This window comes from Zootoca vivipara, chromosome 7 (genome assembly GCF_965207765.1).
Source record: "Zootoca vivipara chromosome 7, rZooViv2.hap1.1, whole genome shotgun sequence".
In the NCBI taxonomy this organism is placed as follows: Eukaryota; Metazoa; Chordata; class Lepidosauria; order Squamata; family Lacertidae; genus Zootoca; species Zootoca vivipara.
Window position 1 is genome coordinate 39,357,612 of NC_142590.1, and position 25,024 is coordinate 39,382,635.

A 25,024-nucleotide genomic window follows, 5' to 3' on the forward strand; every position below is an offset into this window, starting at 1 on the left:
TCTCCTTGCTCAATTTTTTTTACACTGAACAGCTTGATGCAATTGTGAGTATCTTACTGGAGGTATTGGAGCAGGATCAATATGTGCAGGGAAGACAGCACTGTATTTTTCTGGGTTATGCCAAGTAGATGCTACACACTGTTTGCAATCATAATTCGGAAGGTTTGTAACAGCATCACTCTGAACTCCACCCAGTTCTGCCCAGCAATAAAATTAAAATAGGCAAGAGACTATGTTACTTTTTTCTAAATATACAAACACATTTCTTTCCATGGCAATGTACTGTTTCACAGAACCTAATTTTCTTTATGGGGTTAAAAGAAAAACAGTCTAATACTCTGATTTAGATTTTGGAAGAGGCATTACGTCTCTGTGGTTGTCAGTTCATGTTCATAAGCTTTTTGTTCTAGCCGAAGGCTATGACGAACTTGTATTAAGCAATAGTATTAATAAAAGAATACAAAACATACATCCATAATATAAAAATCTGCAAAGACTTTGCCAAGTTCCTGAGCATTAAAACACAGGTTCCCTTGTACCTCTCTGACAGCTCCGATTCTAATATTATTTTGCCTTTTAAAATCCAATTTGCCAACATCCATAATGTAAGAGAGAGAAGTTACCAGAGACACCAACAAACTCAAATCCAGCAAATGCTGGGTGACAATGGCATCTGCCTCCCGGCCATTCCCACTGAGGGCCTAAGCAACCACTCCCATCTTCCTTGGCTGGTAATAGCAAAATTTGGTTGTTGCTGGCCTGGCCTAGCTGGCTGTCTTGCCTTGCTGTCTTCTCCCAATGTTACAGACAACACTATTTTGAAAGGCCTTTTACTCAGCAAGCATGCAAAAAGGCAGCCAGCCCAGGCCATGCAGTTCTGCCAGACACCATGTGGATGCATGCAGCGCTGTGGTCACATGGTGTGCAATGGCAATAATTCTCCTGCATTACAGTATTTGCTTGGGCAGGCAGCAGATGAGCATCAGGCAGAGTAGTGAGCTGACAGTTGTCAGATGCTAGAAGACAAAGCTGTGTCATGGAACCTGCTAGGTTAACCTGCTGCCCTCAGCTGGGGCATTGATGTAAGAGTTAACTGTCAGTCCAGTTAGCTTCTGTATCTGGAACAGGGAACTACTTTTGTCCTTCAACACAGACAAAAAATGTCTAGCGTCACCCCTACCCTCAGGCCTGTTAGCTCAGCACTGAAGCTGCCTGCCCCAATACATAGGAAGAGAAGGCCAGGTGTTTGTGTAGCCCCCACAAAAGCCTCTGGGGGAGGACAGCTCTTGCAGAATGAAATGTGAGAATGTCTGCTTGTAAATGTAGTAAGGTTTTAAATGTGTTAAAAGTACATTTGGGTTTTCTCTTACTGTAGACTTCTGTGAAACATTCAAATCTCAGTTGGGGGTTGCATAAAGGTTCAACAATAAACTATTTTCAGTTGCAGGATTTGTAAATAAGAAAAAACAATTATTATTTGGCATCTTTATAGCACTTTCAAAAGTTCAAGACCTTTCATGTGCATTATGTAGTGGTAATTCTTACAACAACCCTGTAAGCCTTATAGTGTAGGGTAGGTCTTGCAAAGACCCTAAGACCCCGTGATGTCAATAGGACTTTAAAATATATAAATGCCCATAGGATTTAGACCCTTATCTGTGGGAGATTTTAGTCGTATTCAGAAGTCCCTCAGACAGATTCAGGGATCCATGATTCTTCTCCATGCTTTTGTTATTATTTACAATTCTAAAACGTTGTATTCTACCCCTCCATCAATTTGTGCTGATCACCAGCTTTGCTTTTGTTTAAAAAGAAAAATATAATAATAATCTTGTAAGTACATTCAAACCAGATAGTAGATCTAGCTGTTGTTCATTATAAGTTTTTTAAAGTCATTTTGTTGTTTTAGTTTTGTAAAATCTGCTCAAACACCCTGTTTCAATTACTTGCTTTGTGATACATAATTCAATAAGTCAATGCAGTTGTCTTAACCTGATCCTTTAATCCAGCATTCCAGCTATGAGCCTCTAACAGATGTATGACAATCAACAGGTGAAGCTTTTTAGGGACAAATCACGTATGATGTCTGGAGACCCATTATTTAATCTTCTGCATTTTTAAGCATGGTAAATGCAACTGTGGGCGGAATGGGGGCAAGCTTGATTCAGAACAGGGGCATAGCATAAAGGGGTTTTCTAGCCTTTCCACCCAAATTTTCCTGTCTGAATTAACCCTCCACCCCTGGAAATTTCCCCCTAGAGCAAATGGCAGATGGGGACGGGGATTCACACTTCATCCAAATCAGCCCTGCCTGCTTCCACAGCTCTGATACCAAGATACTGCATCTAGCTTGGTTCTCAGCTTGAAAATTGCATTGAGAAAGCACAAGCTGAATTCATAGAATCATAGAGTTGGAAGAGACCACAAGGGCCATCCAGTCCAACCCCCTGCCGAGCAGGAAACACCATCAAAGCATTCCTGACAGATAGCCATCAAGCCTCTGCTTAAAGACTTCCAAAGGAGACTCCACTACACTCCTTGGCAGCAAATTCCACTGTCGAACAGGTCTTACTGTCAGGAAGTTCTTCCTAATGTTTAGGTGGGATCTTCTTTCTTGTAGTTTGAATCCATTGCTCCGTGTCCGCTTCTCTGGAGCAGCAGAAAACAACCTTTCTCCCTCCTCTATATGACATCCTTTAATATATTTGAACATGGCTATCATATCACCCCTTAACCTTCTCTTCTCCAGGCTAAACATACTCAGCTCCCTAAGCCGTTCCTCATAAGGCATCGTTTCCAGGCCTTTGACCATTTTGGTTGCCTGTCTGTTGTTTCAAGGGCTGCAATTAACTACATTAGATCAGTCAATTAAACAAAACACCTTGGAGCAAGTAAAAAGATGCCTCAATTAGTTAAGACAATAAAAATTACTATTACAGTACTACGATTGCTAAAACAAAATAAAAAAATTCCTTCCAGTAGTACCTTAGAGCAGCGTTTCTCAACCACTGTTCCGCAGCACACTAGTGTGCCGCGAGACGCTGGCTGGTGTGCCGCGACGTGCGGCGACAAGAAGGGCGATTTGCATTGTCACGTGCCTGGCGGCCGCCAATGAACAACACTGACCCACCGGAAAGCAATATTTCTCTTCCTCTTTCCCAAAGCTCAGTGCAAACGAGCCTGGCGGCCACCAATACACAGCGCTGACCCGCCGGAAAGCAATATTTGGCAAGTGTTTCTTACAGTCATAATTATAATATAGGGCGGCACAGAGTTAAATATTTTAACTTTTTTAATGGTGGTGTGCCTCGTGATTTTTTTCACGGAACAAGTGTGCCGTGGCCCAAAAAAGGTTGAGAAACACTGCCTTAGAGACCAACTAAGTTTGTCAATGGTATGAGCTCTCGTGCACACTTCTTCAGATGCATACAAAAGCTCAATGACAAACTTAGTTGGTCTCTAAGGTGCCACTGGAAGGAATTTTTTTATTTTGTTTTGACTACATCAGACCAACACAGCTACCTACCTGTAACTATGATTGCTACGTTTACTATTTACTGGACCCAGCATGTTGCTATTAGTACATAAAGCCCTTAGCAACCTGGGACCAGTCTACCTGCGAAATCACCTGACCCCACCTGCACCCCCCTCCATCGCTTTGCTGGGTGGAAGCTCGGTTTACAAAATGGCAGCAACCTCAGCATTCCTATGTATTTAATAACAACTCTGCTTTACCAATCCTCCTACTGGTCACGCGCCTCAATCCTAGGCAATATTGTACAGATTAAAGAGATTTAATGAGAGGGAAGGGGTAAAAGTGCATACAGTAAAGACAAAATAACATTTAGGTAATACATCTTTATCTACCTAATTCTATCTAACTCTATGTTCTCTCTCGTCAGAAGTTAAACCAATTCCCCTGTCAGCTGGCAACCAATATTCCAACTTCTTCACACCCAAGTGATTCATGTGACCCAGTATTGAGAATAAAAGTCCTAGTGGTGGTGCAAAGGTCCTACCTAATACAAATGTACACTAATACAAATGAGGTGACAAAAATTTGGGCAGTATCCCAGCCTACAGTTCTTCCCTTCAATTTAAAATGCAGGGCAACATGGTGCTATCAAAAAGCCACTGCTCCATAATGGAGTGTAAAAGGAAGGTTAGAAACTGGGACAGAAGCACCAGCATTATAACCAATAAAATGCAATAAACCCGAAGTCTGATTGCTCCACTTCCAGGCATTATGTTTTTAACTGCAGTAACAGCACACATTATGTTCAAGCAGGAGCAGTACAATTCTAATCCCTTATTTGTTACTATCTAAAATATTTTGGGATCCATGTTAGTAGTTCAGTCCATAGATAAAAGGAAATTATTCATAATTTCTTTTAAAAAATAAAATAAAAAATCTTGCTCCTCTGCTAAAAAAAAAGTCCTGCAGCAGTTTATCATCAGAAAAGAGTGGGGAGAGGGAGATTTCCTGCCCTCAAGTTTACAATATTAAAAAGATGCAACACAAAAAGAAAATGGATTGGGAAGGAAGAGGAAATCAACTCAGGTTCAAATTCCAGGATAACAACTGGTCCACGATAGCAGTTTTAAGTATAGATGAATTTACCAAATTGCAAACATCACACATAAACCCACCAACAGTACCTGAAGTAACATTTTCTGAGGTTTGTGAGAGAAGCCAATGTTTGCAATGATGCTGCCCTGTCTTGGCCATGTGGGGAAGAGGCAGAGTTGGATTGGCATAATCTGCTGACACCCAGAGCTTCCTGGCCTGGCTCCTTGCAGACACAGCAGTCATCCACATGCTTTTGGAAAGCACGCAAGCAGCACCTGGGTGAAACAGCACTCTCCCCACTTGTGATTCCCAGAAACCAATGTTCAGAAGCATACTGTGGCTGACCTGGAAGATCGAACACGATTGAGGAAGAGGGCAAGCAAATAAGCAGTAGCAAGAGTGGCAAGTGGGCTAAATCAGGAGGAGGCCAGCTGCTAATAGCACCTTGACTAAGAACCCCCAATGCTTGAAGTTGTCACTGGGAGACAGAAATGCCTGGTGCACGTCTGGGTGGCCCAACACACCTCTAGCTAGTGGTTCTAATCTCCCTTGCCCTCTCAAGCCCAGCTACTGCCAGCCCCTGGCTGTCATGGATGTTAGCTGCAAATAGAACACTTTTCACACACCTTTGAGAAGCAGATAACACAGATCACTTTTGAGATGGTTCTGCTTTGCTTGCCGCAGGAAGCCAACAAGCTTTCTGGTCTACCCATTCCATAAACTGGCAGAAAATCACAACGGGCTCCCAATTTGCAATAAAATGTTAGCAAACACCCAGTTAGGCCAACCCAATGCTTTTTTAAATAACACTATTCATCCTGTGCCTGCCAAATTAAGAGGCGAAATTAAGATATTTTACATGCAAGTCACAAAATTAGATCAGACTTGTGAAACGAGCCAACTATTTTTCTGCAAGCTGGTGTCTATTGGTTGTATTAGTTAACTATTTGGAAGTAATAATAGTAATAAAGTAAACAAATGACTGCATGTGAAGGGAATTGACTAGGATCCTGATACATCGTGATGCCTGCTGGTGGCAACTGTACAAGGAAATAAGAAAAAGAATTATTTTGTGTTTATAGTAACGACTACCAATATGGAAGCAATTAGAACACACTTGAACATTCTTTTTGTACAGAACAGATCGTGAAGGAAACAGTGTAAAATGATTGTTACTTAATCGGATCCATATGTGCTTAATTCAATTATACAATGACAACATATTGCTATTGATAATTAAAAGAATCAGAGAAGTACAAGGACACCCAAAGAGCTGACAGCAGCATTCCACTCCAATCCAATGCTAGCAGAAAGCAGTTCACCAAATTTAACCATGGTGTAGGTTTCCCTGAACTTTGTCAAGTTACATCCAGAATGAACCTGGCACAATGAAGCAAGAGTGCAAACATTAGAGATTTTTTTTTTTTAAACCGCTTTAAAATGAGCTAGTCTCCTGGGGAATAAAACCCTGCAGATTTCCAGAATTTTGAAGACCATAGAAGGCTGTGTATTTTGGCTGCATAGTCTAACTAGCTATTCACAGCTGTAAGACCAGTCACACTGTGGAAGACATTTTATATAAACATGACTAAACGGTATAAAGTATTGAAGCATTTTTAAAGATCATGTGGTCAGTTTTTTCAGTTATTCACATGGTGTAATAAATTTCTGACTAAGGAGAAGGGGGTGGAATTAGTCCCCGAACATAATCAACTTCTACCGTGTTTCTCCGAAAATAAGACACCGTCTTATATTTATTTTTCCTCAAAAAAAACCACACTATGGCTTATTTTCAGGGGATGTCTTTTTTATCAAGCATGGTACAGTTTAACCTACAAGGTTAAACTGCCTATCACTATGGCTTATTTTTGGGGTATGGCTTATATTCCTGGAATGCTTAAAAATCCTGCTATGGCTTATTTTATGGCTACGTCTTATTTTCAGAGAAACAGGGTACTAGTCATTCAAATGGCCTCTTATATTATCATTCAAGACACGGCACCAGAATCACTTTTCTCCCTTCAGAGGGCAATTCATCTCCAGTCACTCTGTGGTATAATTCGTATGGGGTAAAGGTTGTGTGAAGGATCCAATAGAAGGTCGACTCTCTGGCAATAATTTGAAATCCTGGCTATGAATGCAACCCTGATTTTTGAGGCTTGTGGTAGATTCTTTGTATTAACTAGACACATATGCATCTATTGGGGAAAGGGTTGAAAAAAGTTCTTTAGCAATGAGAAAAATATGGTTGTGTCCCACATTTGGGATCAATTTCATAATCCTTTGTGCTTGTTTTGCTATGAGAAGCAATCATATAAGCAGCATATAAGCATGAAGTGATGTCAGCTCTTTTATATCAATTTTTAAATGTGCTTTGTTACAGATCCCGATTTGGTAGCTACAGTCTCTACACCTCTGCCATAGGCTTACATTAGCATGCAGCATTTTAAGCCTAAATTGAGAGCAAGGAATATAAGATCAAATCCACCCCATCCCCTGCCTTCTATCTCCACAATTCACTGCTTGAAGCTGCTCCCACTTCCAATACTGGAGCTTCATCCACTTTCACCAAAAGGGGAACAGATTATAGCAGTATTCTGATTCCCTATTACAGTGAAATGGGGGGGGCAGAGTATTGTTTTATACAGAGCAACTAAGGGAGGATTGATTCTGCAGAAAGGAATGGCTAGATCTGAGTGAAAGGAAAGACCATGGAAGGTGACTAGTTTGCTGTGTGTGTGTGTGTGTGTGTGTGTGTGTGTGTGTGTGTGTGTACGATTTTGCTGACTTTCTTTCTTGCAGATGGAATCCCCTTAGTGCAGAGAATGTAATATATGATCAGAGGACTGTGAGAAGAAGGTGGGTGGACTGAAAGTTTTTCTACTCGCTGGCTCAGTCTTGGGACCTGACAAATGTGGGGTGATGCTTGAATTTAGATTTGTTCATTTCTAAAAAGAAAGATGTCATCTGCCCTGGAATCCTTTTATAATTCTGAGCAGATGAAGGAAGGCTGAAGTTTTATGACCCATGGAATAGAACAGATGAAATTCTGGGCGGTTTAGATCAGCACCCTGATTGTGGAAGGCAGCATGGACAGGAGTTTATGTATCCTACAATGATTCCTATAACCAACACACACACCCCTTCTGATGGTTGGTCTTCATTTTCCAGAAAGAGGTCTGGAGGCTTAATATAATGAGTTTGGTTTCTGTGGAATGAAGGTCACTGGAAACTGGTGGCTTTTCTGTATTATAAGGTTTATTTGCACACACACATGATAGAAAGCTCATGACCTTACCACTCTGCACACCTTCCAGAAATGATCTGCAGCTACTGTAGTTAGTTTCTGTGGCAACACTTTGGCTCAAGGATACCTAAAAAGCTAGGTACAGGTAGGTAGCCGTGTTGGTCTGCCGCAGTTGAAACAAAATAAAATAATTCCTTCCAGTAGCACCTTAGAGACCAACTAAGTTTGTTATTGGCATGCACACGAAAGTTCATACCAATAACAAACTTAGTTGGTCTCTAAAGTGCTACTGGAAGGAATTATTTTGTTTTGTTTTTAAAAGCTAGGGTCATTTATATAACAAAGGAACTGGTTTGACCATCTCAGCAATACTTTTTCCTGCAGAATCCAATTTCAAGATCCAATAACAGCAATAGAGGGAACCACAAATGCCCATTTGGTCCAACCAAGAAAACTAGCATATCCAAGCAAAAGATTCTGGTACGAAATCTTCTAATATGAGTATAACACTTCACCATCCTTCTTCCGATGTAATTCAAACACTTGATATGTCATTCTTGCAACTTTCTTGACTACTCTTCTACCCAGTTTCTACTGCCACCACCTCTTCCAGCTAGGAATCAGAGTGCGCTACAGCCCATGTCTACAGCAGCATCCCACAGATGGGGAAGACATTGTGCCACTTCCTCCGAGACACACAATGGCACAGCATCTTGTTTCCGAGCTGAAAGAGGAAAGCAAAGGAAGATGAAGGAAAATGTAACAGCATTTACTTTGTGAGTGCACTAAAGACAATTGGCAAGTGTAAACAGAGAGTCGACAACATGTTCACAGAGCCGAGTTCCCTATTGTTATGGGTTTGCAGGGGGCCTAAAAGTTCTGGGTTCCAGGTCCCCCCCCCATAATTTCTGAACTTGGTAAATGTGAGGTTCAAATTCAAGCTGGCTTCCTCAGAAGCTGGGCTTAGAGAGGTGCCACCAAAGAACAAACAAGAGTCACAAAAGCTGAGGCATTCAGCATCAGGCAAGAGAGAGGGGATGCTACCAGGTTCACAGGGAAAGTGATGTCACCACAGGCAAAAAGCTTTTTTGCAGGAGGTTTTTGAAACAGAGTTTGCAGGGTGGAAGGGGATACTGGAAGTAGAAGGTGAGGAGTTGTTTTCTGCAAGAAACTGCTGAGAAGAGGAGGAAGTAGGCAGAACTCCATGCAGTGCTGGCTTGAGGAGGCTGCACCAAGAAACTGGGGGCCATGACTGGCTGCCGTTTGGACCCAAGCTTGCTGAAGCTATGAGAGGAGCAATGAGGGACACCTTTGGTGTGTAATGTTCTGTACCCCCTCTAATGAAGGCTTTATGTGTAAATAATGTGATAAAATAAACCATATTTATCAAAGGCACTAGTCTCCACTGTGCCTTGATTTACCAATGGAAACACAATCCCGGGTGAGCATCTGGAACCTCCCTAGAATCACGGCAGAGATTGGGGTGGTGTACAACACTGTATTACGTCTGTTTTCAGCTTTACTGTATATTATTATTTATTTATTTATTTATTTATTTATTTATTTATTTATACCCCACCCATCTGGCTGGGTTTCCCCCGCCACTCTGGGCGGCTTCCAACAAATACCAAAATACATTAAAATATCACAGATTAAAAACTTCCCTAAACAGGGCTGCCTTTAGGTGTATATATAATCCGCTGACCATATGAATCCAGCAGTTTTCCAGAGACTGTTCATGCATTTGGCTAAGGCATCATGTTAAGAAAAATCTAATTACATGCATGCATATTTGGACCAAGCAATTCTTGATTTGGACTCTACCAACTTCCTTCATATTCCTGACGCTCAACTTTGATTTAGATAGGAAAGCTGCAATTCTGCAAATTATTGGGTCACCATATTAACAAGTATCACCCAAATTATATGGGTGGAGGATGGCTTGGGTCAGATGCTATGATCTTGGTGCAATAAAACATAGTTTCTCATATCAACCCCGCTCCCCCCCCCCTTTACATGCCTGGCTTTGGTCCATGCAAACTAGTTTCCTGTGATGTCTGAATAAGAATCAGGAGGAGTGGAAGGGAAGGGACATGCAGGCACATGGCTCATGCACTGTTAGATAAACTGTTCACTGACAGATAAACCATTATTTGTTGACCCAACGCTATCACATCTGAACCTTCCAACACAACTTCTAAGTCAGCCCATGTTTCTTTTAGTCAGGCTAAGCCAAAGAGTTACGGTTGGCCTGTGTTACAGCAGCTAGATGCCGAAATCCAGCATTACCTGAGCTCTGCAAATGTGGCTTTCTCCCAATTGAAGTGCAGAGTGCTGAGGACTGGGACATTCACAGGGAAACCAAAATGCTTGTTTACAAAACTATTGTACTACCAACCTTACTGTATGCTTGTGAAACATGGACCACTTATAAATGTCATCTCCAACTCATCGAAGGATTCCATCAACGATATCTCCGAAAAAATGTACAAATCACTTGGGAAGACAAGCAAACTAATACCAGGGTACTGGAAGAAGCAAAGATCACCAGTGTTGAAGCATTGATTCTTCAACATCAAGTTCGTTGGACTGGTCATGTTGTGTGGATGCCTGATGATAGTCTTCCAAAGCAACTACTCTATTCCAAACTTGAAAATGGAAAGTGTGATGCTGGTGGTCAACAAAAGAGGTTTAATAAACACTGTCTCAAGGCAAATCTAAAAAAAATGTAGTATACACCAACAATTGGGAAACACTGGCCTGTGAGCGCTCCAATTGGATAACAGCCTTTACCAAAGGTGTTTGGGCTTTGAAGACATTCAAACTCAGGACGCAAGGGAGAAATGTGCTAAGAGGAAGGCACAGCTTGGCCAATCCACACCATGATCAACTCCTGGCCGGAAACCAATGTCCCCACTGTGGAAGGAGATGTGGATCCAGAATTGGCCTCCACAGTCACTTACGGACTCATTGTTAAAACCGTGTTTATGGAATCTTACTCAGCTAAGTGTGATCACCAAAGAAGAACAAGACCCTTGAACCTTTATTTATGAACAGAATTAAAATCCTCAAACTAGGATCCTTCAGTTCACTGTTTCTCCTTCCTTGTCACTCTCGATTAGAAGTCAGTCATGCAACTTGTTTAAAATTCTCTCCAGGGCAGAACTGACTGCTTACAGTTAGCAGCAGAAACCTTGTTTGGCACCAAAAACAGAGTTACAGTCACACCTGATACCTAATACTACTGGCAGCAATAAAATTGCAGCCTGACATTTGACAGTTTAAAAACTAAAACATTCCACACAAACGGCATTGACCCTTCCAGATGTACTCAAAGCCACATGTCCAAGCTGATGTTTGAGTTCTAAATTTGGTGGCTAAGCAAAATATGCAAACAAAACAATTGTAATAAATTATAGAGCTCTGAAAGTACCACTGCAATTGCACAAATCAAGGTCAGACATGCTAATGATTAAAAGCTGGAGAAGCAGCAGCATATTTGCCTTTTCCCAATTGACAATGTACATGTCAAAGTGAATTCCCATGCCAATTGTAAAAAGCTATTTATCTCACTGTACTAAAAACACTTATTATAAGACATCTGCAAAAATGTTTGGAGGCTACCACATTTAACCTTTATTTTCAAAGGGCAAGTTACTTAATTTTGTAGACTGCACATTGTAGATTGTATTTTTACAAGAAGAAAAGACAGAAAGGAAGGAAGGAAGGAAAAGGAAATGATGTATTTATTCATTCCAATTTATATCTAGCATTGCAGCCTTTGAGACATCTAAGATGGCTTTAAAATTTGCTACTGTAAATGTTATGAAAAATAAAAAAAGTGTTTGTAGCCAGGAACTTTACTTGAAACTATGCAACTCGTCTCAGTTTAATAAAGTGGTAGGTAATCTATTCCTTACCATTCTCCAGAACAGCTTCTCTCACACAAGTGCTTATGGACCGCTCTAGTTTATAACATTATAGACTCACACAATATAAAAGAGTGTTCAGGAAATAACAGGAAACAAACAGATCAGCAGTACAAAGATCAGCACCATGTTGGAGGAGATGGAAAAAAGACTCAGTCCTCCCAGTACAGGCAAATCCACAGGACCCAATTTAGGGTTTGCTTTTAAACTCGACTGATGAATAAAGTCAAGCCAGTTTGCAATTGTACATGATGAATGAGAAACTGAAAATACTCCTCCTTGGAAAATAAATGGTAGCACAGCAAGCTGCCTTTCATCACGGTATCAAATATTGGAAGAATTGCAAGTCTTACTTTTGTCACGAGAGGGAGCTCCAGTTCAAGTATTTCTTAAATGTGAATTTGAGAGTGGAGATGCAGTGTTTTGTCCAGCAACAATAAGTTAACAGAAATACTATACCTACCGGTATGTTTGTAATAGGACAGGCAACGGTACCTATAAAACTAGGCATATATTACATACTTTAATCAAGAAAGAACAATGTAGGTTAAAAATAAACTTTTATAAATAGGGGAGGGAGTAGCACTGAGATGGGGGGAAAGATATTCAGAGTTGTACAAAGAAAAGTAGATAGGGAAGATCTTGATTTGGAATCAAGCCTAAGGGTTGCACTGAACTAGCTTCTAACTCAAGAGTAGACCCATTGAAATTAACGAACCTAAATGAGCCACATCCATTCACTTCAATCTACCCTGAGTAGCACTAACATTTAATATCACCCTAAAAGCTGGACCAGGAACTTTTGCAGTGCAAGGCCCAACTATACATATGTTTATATCCATGGCCATTTTTCTAAATTATCTCCATACTGTTGCAGACTGTGTTTGTTTGTTTGTTTGTTGCTTGCTTTACTTTCAAGCCCCTTATTCAGATATTTCTTTTTCAGATATGGAGTTTATACCCTGCTCTACAATAAAATCTGTAAAGTGACATACAAGACTCAAGAACAGAATGTATTTCCCATTGGGAGGGGACAGCAGGTGCCCGCCCTTGTCCTGCTGCCACTGCCAGCCGTGGACTTGTTCTGGGGTGCTTAGGGCAGGTTTTACATAGGTTTTCTGGATGCTCGTGGCCTCTGTTGTGCTTTCAGCAGCGTGTATTGTTACAAAGTCTTGGGAGCCAGAGTTTATGTGTGCCAGATTCCCCTAAATTCCAGGGTCTGATAGGTGTTAGCATTTAATCAATGCTCGGAGTGTTAAAATTGACTTCCAGACACTGGATTTAGAAAAGCATTAAAATACAGGGCCAAGCCAGCTTCCCTTGTTCAGGAAATCGCCTGGGAGATCAGCCATTAACAAAAGACAAAGGGGAAGTAATGGGCCATTAGGAAAGCCAGAGAGAAGGGACTCTGTGCCAGACAGAAAACGGGAAGGGTCCATCCCCGCAGCTGTGAGTAAGTTTGGAGAAAAAGCAGAGTAGGGTTTAGGAATGCAATTGGCCATGATGTGAGCTGAAGGTGGGAGTCTGTAAAACACAGCAAGCTAGAGAGAGGGTCAGAGCCATGGTAAGCATGCCTGGGACTCCTGACTCTCACATTGCCCAGAGATTGGGGTGGCGTGCAACAGTACTTTGTGAGGTGCTTTCAATAAACTTGTATTTTTGCATTTCCACATAGATGCTGTGTGCTGTGGGGAGGGGGCGGCATGGCCTGTGTCTGTTTGGAACGCATGTGGGGCCATGGTTGTGCTGTTAGTGTGGTGGGTGCAGCCAAGGTGTGTGGCATGTACATCCTGATTAGAGGCTGCATGCAGAATATGCTCTGTTGCCTGTTCTTTGCACTGCTTCCCATGGATTCTCTCTAAGCGGCCTCACAGTCTGTACATACCATTAGGAGGGCTTGGGTCCTATCCACCCTGTGTGTCAACAGGTGGCAGCAGTTCCCATGGTGACAGTGCCTTTCTGTCTTTCAGCAGATTTTTCAATTCTGCTGGGTTGGTGCCAGTTCAGCCAGGATTTCTGCCTTCCTGGAGCTTCTGAATGGACTCAGGATCTGGCATACTTTATGGCAGCTTAACTTCAGCCAGCATACATTAAGCCCGATTCCCGTGTTTAGGATTGCCCTGCCCGTTAAGATTCGAACTGGTCCATAGCATATCATATTAACAACTCCACTACCCTGCTGTGCTTAATCCTTTTTCATTTAAAATCAGTGGGATTCAAAACATGCTTAACTTGGCTGGAAAAAACCTATAATTGTCTAAATTTGTTGTTAATTGTCCAGGCAGCCAGCCCCAAGTGAACAGCCCTGACCTCTTTCACTCTCAAGGCTTGAGATTATCCAGACATTTCATCTGGTCCCACGGTTACTTGGAAATATATACGTATAATGAATTATGCCTATTAAAAATCATTTAAACTGCTTCTGTTTAGAGATGACACTGCAAAGCCAACTGGACTTTTGTGAACCAACTTAAAAACTATCCATGTGCACCAATATAGTGAATTTCATTCTATATTGCTTTTAAATATATTTATTTTCTCTCTGTTTTCTGGCTAGCTACATGCAGTCCAACAAAGCTAATGGGACTCTGTTATTTCTTCATTATCCAGATAGTAAGAAAAAAAGCAAATGCTATTACATGGGTAGGCAAACTAAGGCCCGGGGGCCGGATCCAGCCCAATTGCCTTCTAAATCCGGCCCACGGATGATCCAGGAATGTTTTTACATGAACAGAATGTGTGCTTTTATCTAAAATGCATCTCTGGGTTTTTTGTGGGGAATAGGAATTTGTTCATATCAAAAAAAAAATATAGTCCGGCTCCCCACAAGGTCTGAGGGACCCCTGGTGAAAAGGTTTGCTGACCCCTGTGCTATTAGATGTTGAGTCTACATGGATCACCTAAATCACTGGTACCTTCACTGAAATTTTATCACTTTTTAGCAGCCCTGTACATTAAAATATTCTTTGTATTATTATTTTAAGGGAAAGTAATGGGAGATTAAGGAAGTTTGTTCTGTCATTCCCCAGTTAACAGCTTGAAGTGTGCAGTCAGAGTATTGCAATATAGAAGTACGTACTCAAAGGTGCTCTGGCATGACTTCTGGAAAAGTGGTTGGGAAGTTGTAACTAGGGTTTCAAGCTTTAAATAGGTTCATTAAATATTTAGGCTGCAGTCCTATGCATATTTACCGGTACCTGGGAATAATTTCCAATGAATCAATGGGGTTTACTGAGCAGTCATGTACTGTATTGGATTGCACCGTTTGTTAATTAATTGCTGAGGATGGTGGAAATCCATCAGAGAGGCAAAGATTAAGGAAACACTTGTTGATTTTTCAAGGCTATTTTGATTCTGATGTGTTGCTGGAAGCTTTCACCTACTGAATTACAACCACTTTTTCCTTCAGTAGTTCAAAAGTTACTGTAAAACCTAGCTCGTGGTGGTGGGATCGAGGGTGTACCAAGGGGATGGTTAGGTTGGCTCCCACCAAGGGCACAGGCCAGCCCCCGCCCACAAAAATCATGCCTCTCCACTCTGGCTCAGAGTGGCTAGGAGCCTATCTGCCCACTCTCTGTGCCAAGGGTTCCAAAGGATTGGGGGGGGTCAATACAGCTCCTTGCCAAGGGTGCAAGGGAGCCTAGGTAAGCCTCTGGTGGAGACAGATTAACAATCTGACCAGCTGGGCCACAAAGGTTCCCCCCTCCCCGACCATGTTGGCATGTCCGTGTCTCTTTTGCCAGGTCATATGGAGAAATGTGTTTGCTCTCACATCTATTCTGACATAGCATCAAAAACAGGGGCATACAGCTCTGCCAAGATGAAGTTGGGTAACAGAGATAAGTAGTAAAAATGAGTCACTATGTAGACCTGGGATGGGAAATCTATGGCCTTTCAGATGTTGTTGGACTACAACTCAAATCACCCCTGACAATTAGCCAATCCATGCTGACTGCAGCCAAGGTGAAATCTAACAATATCCAGAAATTCCCCATATCACAGTTGAACTATTACTACTACTACTACTACTACTACCGGTACTACATTACAGTGTGTGATACAATGCCATATCATTATTGTAAGAACAATAGGGCATTGTATCTCAAACTGTAATGTGACAGTAAAAGTTCAAGGCACCGTAACAAATACTACTGCAAAATTAGTGCAACTTCTCAGTCTTGCCTTCATGGGGGAAAAGTTTGGTTTTAGCTTACCAATATGAACCTTTAAACTCTCAAGATATTTGGAGAGCCATCTATTTTTTGTTTTGTTTTGTTATAATATCTTGGGCTTCTGAGTAATTGAACAATTAGGGTGATTAATTTCATGCTTGCAATAAAAACAGTCGACCAGCAGAGATCCCTTACAGGCTAAATATTTTGAGAAAATTCTATCTGCTACTAGACATAACAAATACAATCAACCCAGCACGCAACTTGAAGCTGGTTGAATGGATGCTTGCTGGTTTGCTCTGGAACCCAAACCTCCTTAAAAGAAGCCACGGTGTTTAAAAAAATAAACTCAAGATGGAGAGCATGGGGGAAGAGAAATATTGACATGTGAAACTGATATTATCCTAACAAAAGAAACATTGTTTTCTCCCTTTGGCCATTTCATTGTTCAAATCAAAATAGCAAGACTTGGGAGAGTACACACTAGCTAAAGTTTTGCCTCTAAGTAATTAACTGCTGCTGGATAAGTTACAACGCACCAACAGGATTTCTCAAATGCACATTTTATATCAGGTGGTCAAGCAAGCTGTATTTATACAGCACAACACAAAATCTAGTGGCTTATGTAAAATCCAGAGAAAGTCAGTTTTTATTGTTTACATTACAAGATCAAGTTTCTAACCCATGGGGTTGTGAAGCAAAGCATAAAGACACAACAGGCAGTGTGATAAAGTATGAGAAGCTGGAGTGGCTTTATTTATTTATTTATTTATTTATTTATTTATTTATTTATTTATTTATTTATTTATTGGACTACTACCCTGTCCTTCAAAAATATGTGACTTACACAATAATATATTCAAATACAAAAGCTAAAACTTGCAATAGCAAAAACTGGATAAAAACCAGCAGCAGAGATAATAAATTTTAAATTCTAGAGATTTGGGGGGAAGGGGTCTTCATCAGGCACCACAATAATGCAAATTACAGGGGAGGGGCATCTCTGAAAAGACACCAACAGAAGAGCTGAAAACATGATGCCTAGTTCATTTGTTTATAGGTAAATCTTCAGCTCCTTTTAAATCCCTTCACATCTTGGGGCTGGAGTATGTACCATCACTTTGAATTTGACTCATAGACAGACTCTGAGCCAGTGCAACTGTAATGCCCAGTCGTAGCAGTTCTTTTAACTATATTCAAAGGTTTCCAATCTGTCTTCAAATGCAGTCCCATATACCACACATCCATTCATTTATTATTCAGTTCCTAAGCCTGCTCTTCATTGTAAATGATCACAGAGCAGGTTACAACATTAAAACTACATAAACCACAGCAGGCCAACACTAACAAGCCAACCACTATCATAACGCATTGAAAAAATGTTAGATAAAAATCCCAAAACATTTCACAATAGCCCAGCTAGCAATGTACTAAAAAATTGACTACTGGTATAAGCCTAGGCAAAGAGGTGCCTCCTTAACTAGCACTGAAAAGCTAACAGTGTCAGCACCAGGTAATCTTCAACAGGGAAAGCATTCCAAAGAGAAGGGGCTACCACAGAGATGGCCTTTCTCGCATCACTCTACAGCAGGCATCCCCAAACTGCGGTCCTCCAGATGTTTTGGCCTACAACTCCCATGATCCCTAGCTAACAGGACCAGTGGACAGAGAAGATGGGAATTGTAGTCCAAAACATCTGGAGGACCGAAGTTTGGGGATGCCTGCTCTACAGGCAGATTGGTATAGAGAGAGGTATTTAGGTCTGGTCATTTTTTATACCTCAACATTAACACACTGTATTGAGTACCGCAGGTTCTGCAGGAAAAATGCTGTTATGTGGTTCCAACTGCCAGTAGTTCTCAACATCCTCAGAATTACATTAGCTACAGTTTTCAAACCATATGCAGCCCAAAAAGCACTTTACAATAATTCAACTGGGAAGTTACCATAGCATGGGTTGCTGTGGCAAGGCTACCTAACTGGATCAAGGAGAGCCCCAAGACTCTTTCAATAGGAGAACGAACCTATCCAGAACTGTATATCAAATTCCCAATCAGAGAACCAGCAACACACAGTAGCCAATTACTGAATTACAGGTAATCTAACCTTGTTTTAGATAGTGCAATACACTTGAATTCCACTATTTCATTATTTGTAATAAGGGTTCCAATAATCTATCTTCAAAGTAGTACTAAATTCCTGTTGCCTGGGCAGCCCAGGACTTCCAGACACACTGCCTAGGTTTGTGCCCTTAGTAGTAGTGTCCAATATATTTCCAGCGAAAAGCAGTAAAGTTCAATTCCATACACATACTATTTTGTGTGGAGGTGGGTGAGTAGATTTTCACAGCACAAATTCACAGCACAAATCCTATCTATGCATGTCTACTTGGCTGTATTCTCCATTTTGCTCATGAATCCAACTCCCTAGTAAGTGTGCTTGGGATTGCATCCTCAGAATTGAATGAGCTTGAAAGGAGGGCAGCTGCTTATAGAATGTGCACTTATTCTACCACTTCTGATAAACAGTTTCTGTAGGTTTTCAAAATAGTACAAAATCTGTAAAACCTTCTTGACCAGAAACAACAATGGGTATGGCCACCCTTAAAGGGTACAGGACAGATCACACTGCACACACCCCAGTTCCTTAATTTTCCCTTCTGTTTCTGCTGACCCTCTTATCCATGTCAGTAGTGGTGGTGACCCCTCCTCATTCCAGATTTTTTTGTGTCAGTTTGGGTGCATGTGTTTTTTTTATAGCAGTGGTAGCCTCTCTGCTTGGAGCATATCATAATCCGAATGATATGGCTAATCAAATGGCAATGATGGTTACCAATTACCCTGCTTTAGCAAAGGATATTCAACTAGATTTTCAGATCCAGTTTGAAAGAAGCTGCAGTTGCAGGGACTTTCGGCAAAAAAATTGGTGATTTGTATCACAGTTACTTCCAGTAATTTGATCAAAACAAAAAGTTATGTTATGCCATTTTATGACATTATGCTATGCTGTAATATTTTTTCACCTGGTTTTTCCTCTGCAAATAGTTATACTGTATTTTATAATATACTGGAAGCCATATACCTGGTAATATTTTGCAGTTTCATACAGGCAAATAATGTTTTACTTATAGGCAAAACAAGATGGATGAAAGAAGCCCAGTTGAACACATTTACAAACATAAACATTGATGAAAATAAAGCAGCAAATCCTTTCTTACCAGAACAAACTGATCTAGTTCCAATGTATCACAACAAAGTAGAATGTTTTCCCCCTACATCAGAAATGGAACAGGAGTCAATTATGTTACTTGCAGAAGAGTTACAGTTATACATACAATATGAATATTTAGTTTGTAGGGAGATTTTCTTATTAATATTTCATAAGAATACTGGCCATCCAAGCTACTTAATAGATTTAAACTTTTAATAAAGATTCTACTGAAAAAGACAGTATCTGCTTGTTTATTTCTGAGCAACATTCTCGAGGTAAATACCTTACATCCTCCTTGACTTCAAGACCTGTATCATTAACATAGTGATATTCTTGTTTTGCATGAGGATTGCACAAAATACAGTATCTGGCTGCCATGTCTCTCAATTCTTTATTTTCTTGGAGTTTTATTATTTTGGGGCTCCAATTATTCTCAAGTAATAGAAGATCTCTGGAAAAGACATTGGACAGAGCTTGCTCCTTCCAGTCACAATTATTTTCTCTGTACACATTTAGGTATTTATTCATGTTCTCCTCACAGGTTCGTTTCTGTGAAGTGCCACCTTCAGTTTGGCTTGAAGTGTCTGTGATATTATAAATGCAAGGTCCATAGTCTAGAACCTTGGTGTTTGAATGCAGCAAAGGAAAACAAATATTCAACATACCAGAGTTAACGCATGCCAAGTAATTAAGGTAATCATGCCCACTTTGGAATATGTTTTCCTCAAGGGCTGGTAAACGCTCTCTGCTCAGCAGCTGTCTTCTCTGATGGGTAGCAAATCCGTCAAAGGTTCTTTGTCGAAGTTCCCTTTCCAGCATTATTGATTCCAACTCCTTGTCTGCAAATGCCCTTCTTTTCCTCATTCTCTCACTGAGGCTAGAAAGGCAATGTTCTGTTTCCTGGGAGGGTGGATTATTTGCTACAACAAGATCCAAAGGAAAAGGACAGTTATTGTGCAAAACCTGGCATTAGATGCTTTCAAACATTACGCATTTCCTTCACAAAAAGCATTTCACACGGTAAAAAAGGTATTACTAAGAAACCTGTGTGTAAGTTGTCACATCACAGGTAATAGTTGCACATGCCAGTCATTAACCGTTTGTACACGTTGTATAGTTGAAAGTGTAGCATAGTGAAAGTGCACCCATACGCTTGTCACATACGACAGCTAACAGCTAACTACACCAGTGCATTTCATGTGTAGGTACAGTAATATCATTTGTAATTAAGACATCTGAAGCAGCCTTTGTGCTTAAATACAGCTGACACCAAGAAAATCAAGAACGCTCAGTACATACTCACATCAGTGACACTTAGGTATACTTAGCTTCTCTGGAATATATCCAGTATTCACTCATGAAATTTAATGTCAACCAGAGTCCTTGACAAGAAATGTCATTGTCACACAATCTTTTGATATTTTTAAGGGTTTGGAGAGTCATGCCTAAAGAGGAATAACCTACTAGACTTGTTCCAAGTGTATTTCCTACATGCAGGTACTGTACATACCTTCCAGTGAGTGTCTAGCCAACAACCTGGCAGTGTGCTTGGTCTTGCAATGGAAGTTTAATCTGTGGCCAGAAACTGAACATTCACTGCTCCTCATGCCTTTCTTAACCTGCAATCACAAAAAGAAGAGGCCATTCCTCAACACCATAGCTATTTTTGCTTACTAACAATGTCCATGCTTGCCTGCTAAAATAATACTGAAAACATTCAAGCTATTTGGAAGCAAATAATAAAAGTTGCATTATGATCAAAAGACAACTTTCCCCCAGGATGCATTACAATTATATTAGGGGTTTATTATTGCTGTATTAAATACATATAACATGAACTCAAAGAAATGGAACTTGTCTTCAATGGCAGGAAACCAATTACGGTGCCAGCTCCACTAGCACCCAAATTAATTTAAGAAGCTTAAACTATTTAGACTGAATCCATGCCATTTAAAAGTTAAAGTTACTCAGCTTCGATCTACATGAGGCAAAGCTCACTAAAGACTGGAACTTGTTTTTAGCTGAAACGCAGAACCAGATTCCAGTGACTTTCTCAGGAAAAGGTGCTTCAGTAGAGGGCAGTTTTAAGGTTACTTTCCTTACATTATTCCTCAGCTCCACATCCTCCCCGTTTGTTCTTGTGTCACTTAGAATCATAGAACCGTAGAGTTGGAAGGGACCTCAAGGGTCATCTAGTCCAAACCCATGCAATGCAGGAATTGCAACTAAAGCATCCATGACAGTTGACCAGCCTCTGCCTAAAAACCTCCAAAGGAGAGGAGTCCACCACCTTCCCAAGGAGTCCATTCCAATGTCAAACACCACTTGCCGCCAGAGAGGTCTTCCTGATGCAGATGCTTTATTTTTTTTGTTCTGGAAAAACTTACTGTCCTATAAAGCTTGCATGGGCCCAGAAGCTAAGCAAAAAGCCCATCCCACTGCCCAGAGCACACACCAATGAAGCTAAAACTAAAGGCAGCTGAACTTACAGGAGCAAATTCAGCAGCTGACGCTTTGTGCGTTGCTACAGGGGGGGATGGTTGGACAGTGTTCTTGAAGCTACCAACATGAGTTTGACCAAACTGCGGGAGGCAGTGGAAGACAGGAGTGCCTGGCGTGCTATGGTCCATGGGGTCACGAAGAGTCGGACACGACTAAACGACTAAACAACAGGGGGGGGGGGAAACTTCACAGCTGAAGATGCTCCCGCATTGCAACGAATAAAGGCAAGGTGGGGGTATGTGGAGGGGGGGGAGTCCTGCTTATACAGGGACTAGTACGTTCTTGGTTTAAACATCAACTACTCAACTTGCCTGTATTGGCAAGGGTGGCCCTCTGAGGGCCCCCCCACATCACACGCCCTGAGGCGTTTCCGCCATTCCCCCCCCCAGAGGATTTTTTTAGCCATTACTAACTGTTCTGCTGCTCCACAACCGAAATTAATACAACTCAGTGCTGAAGCAAGTTGTTCAGGGAAGTTTTTAATGTCTGACATATTATTATTATTATTATTATTATTATTATTATTATTATTATTATTATATTTTGCTGGAAGTTGCCCAGAGCGGCTGGGGAAACCCAGCCAGATGGGCGGGGTATAAACAATAAAATTATTATTAACTATCATAATTATTGTGTTATGGCCTCTTAAGGACTCCAGAGCCATCAGCAGGGAGAGAGGGGCCCGAGGAGGAGCCTTGCTGCTGGCCCTCCTCTGCGGCCGGCGTTGTTTCCCGCGCAACGCGCGCGTCGCCCACACTCACCTGGCCGGCCACCTGGTCTTGGTGCCTCCTCAGCGCCACCTGTGCGGCCGTCACGCGCTGCCTCTCGAGCACCAGCAAGCACGCGGCGCACGCGCACTCCCGCCAACGGCACAGCCGCTTGTGGCCCTTGAGGCTGGACACTACGCCGTGGTTCCTGCAGCGCGCGCATTTGGGCAGCCGCTGGCTTAGCAAGCGCCGCGAGCTGGTGCTTACAGTGCCGCCGCCGCCGCCTTCATGGCCGGGGAGCTCTGAAGAATTGACGGGGCGGGCAGACTTAACTTCTCGCTGTCGCCTGGAGGGCAAGGGCAACATGACGGACCTCCTGCTTGCTGCCTCGGGCTTTCTGGAGGTTTAGTTACTTATTTTTTGTGAGCCTGAAGGCGCCTGGACAGGTTGGGCTTCACTTTGATAGACTACAGCAAAGCCGCGTCGCATTTGCAACTTTTTGGTGCTGTAGCGCCCTCTGGCCGAGTCTGTGGCTGCTTCCCGTCGGCTCTCCTCTACAGCCGCATCTTCTTCTGTCCTGCGTATTAGTAGCACCTTTCTGATGAAGGTTCAGCCTTGATCTTTGACGTCAGTTCTCCACTTCTCCCCACCACTTTCCGCTCAATCAAATCTATTCCAGGCTTAACCCGTAAAATGCTACAGGACACAAGGCTGTTTTGCTGTCCTTCCCGCCCCACAACACACACATGCGAATCGACCCATTTTCGAGTCCTGTACTACATCAATTATTGCCAAGGATCAGATGTACACCCCAGATTCATTATGAGAAGAACCTGGACTGTCAGCCTTGCCAGGCACAGTAAGTGGGGACGCTAATTCAAAATTATGCCTAACAGTGAGCAAGGACTAGGGTGATGTGTTTATTATGTTTCTTCATTACCTTTCTGGCAAGATACTCAAGGCAGTTTACAGCAGAAAAGCACAAAAACATATGCAACCCCTCCCCCAGCCAGTAAGAAAAAATAATGGAGACTGCACCAGCAGATTTAAAAAATAATTTTGTAAATAGTTAGGAAACGGTCCTGAAAAACTCCACTGAAATAAGAGTTTTTACTGAACTTTCTTCAGTGGTTCAGAGTCTTGAGACTTAATCCTTTAGCATTTTAAACGTCAAAACCAGCACCTTGAATCATGGCTGGAAGCAAATCAGTAACCAGTGAAGCTAGTAAAGGATTGGCATAATGTGATATAGCTGGCAGTTGCATGTTGAACTAATTGAACCTTTTGGCCATTATTTAATGACGGCTCCATGTAGTTTTAATCATGTTATATTTAAAAGGTGTAGTACTGTAATCCAATCTCAAATTAACAAGAAATGACTTTTGCCGTGTAATTCAAAGTTGGTAAAAAGTCCTAGCCACCATTGATATCTGAGCATCTAGGTGCAGTTTTGAGTCTAGAACTCTCAAACTATGTATACTTTTTTCCACAATGCTCTCTTATTCAAATGCAGATGTATACATATTTAATCATTTAAATGTTTAAAACTAACATGATTAATTGACTAAGATTTATTTAAAAGGGTGATAGTCCTATTAATTGGTACGATAAACCAATATTTTAATCTACAATTAAAATCTTCCAGCTAATTGATGAAATGAACAATAAATTTCAGGAATTGGGGCTCTTGTAGCACCAATAACTACAAGACTAGGTAAAAAAATAGTTTGCAATACTTATGACAATTGGCTTCTCTCTCTCTCATACTTATACTTCATAAAAGTCCACTCTCATGGATCAACAAACAAACAAAAAAGAAACATTATTTTATATTTAAATACACTACAGTTATTTAGAATATAGACTATTGACTTGAAAGCCAGAAAATTCAAAATTTTACATCTGTAGCACTGCAGAAACAAGCAGAACTCCATGCATCATTGCAAAGCAATGATCCATGATCTCTTGATCCAACTGCTGTTTGTCTTCAATGTTATGAATTTCAAATTCAGGATCACCTTTTAAATACTGTATAGTGTTTGATTCAGAATAAAATACTAGAAGTTAATACTCCCATGTTGTTACACATGTTCACCTAAGTAGTTGTAACACATGCTCACACAAGTAGTCTTGCACAGCTCTCACGCATTTTGGTTGAGTTTGCACACAATAATTTCTTACATGGTGGATTTTGACCTAGTGCACTAGGCCACACTAATTTGTCCGTCCTGGCTCATTCGTCATATGAAAGAGTGATTTCAGCCATACAGTGATATGGCAAAACACATCCTGACTAAAATGGCTTTGGATGTTGTTCGGTCACTTGAAATAGGAAATTTTTATTAATCCTTCTATTGCTGCTCATTAGGTAAGCCAAGTAGGTATACGTTTGAATTTTTCATTAATTCTTCAACAACTGTAGCAGTAATTCAATTCAGATAAAAGTATCCTTGTTAATTTCCCCTCAGCCTTTTAAACATTTGAAGTCTGTTTTCAGAACAAAAATGTGACATTTCAAAACTTAAGATCAATATCAACGTTTTAATAGATTTAAGCAAAGAAAGTGAAACTAACATTTGTAGCTGGTCTTTTTACAACAGAACACATTAAAGCGGAATGCTGTTCTTCATCCTTATCCTGATTTATTACAAAAATAAATCTTCCCCCTTTCCTATCAGGTAAGATGG

The 25,024-nt window shown here is 41.1% G+C and overlaps 1 protein-coding gene across 1 annotated transcript; it reads right to left on the minus strand.

The window, feature by feature from the left end:
- Positions 1–18,646: 18,646 nt before the first annotated feature.
- LOC148685045 (uncharacterized) lies at positions 18,647–24,130 on the minus strand. Its single transcript, XM_088674043.1, has 3 exons — positions 22,392–24,130; positions 20,639–20,747; positions 18,647–20,048 (listed from the first exon to the last, which is right to left on the minus strand). The coding sequence occupies exons 1-3, from the start codon at positions 22,701–22,703 to the stop codon at positions 19,333–19,335; spliced, it is 1,137 nt and encodes a 378-aa protein (XP_088530169.1). The 5' UTR covers positions 22,704–24,130; the 3' UTR covers positions 18,647–19,332.
- Between the last annotated feature and the right edge of the window lie 894 nt (positions 24,131–25,024).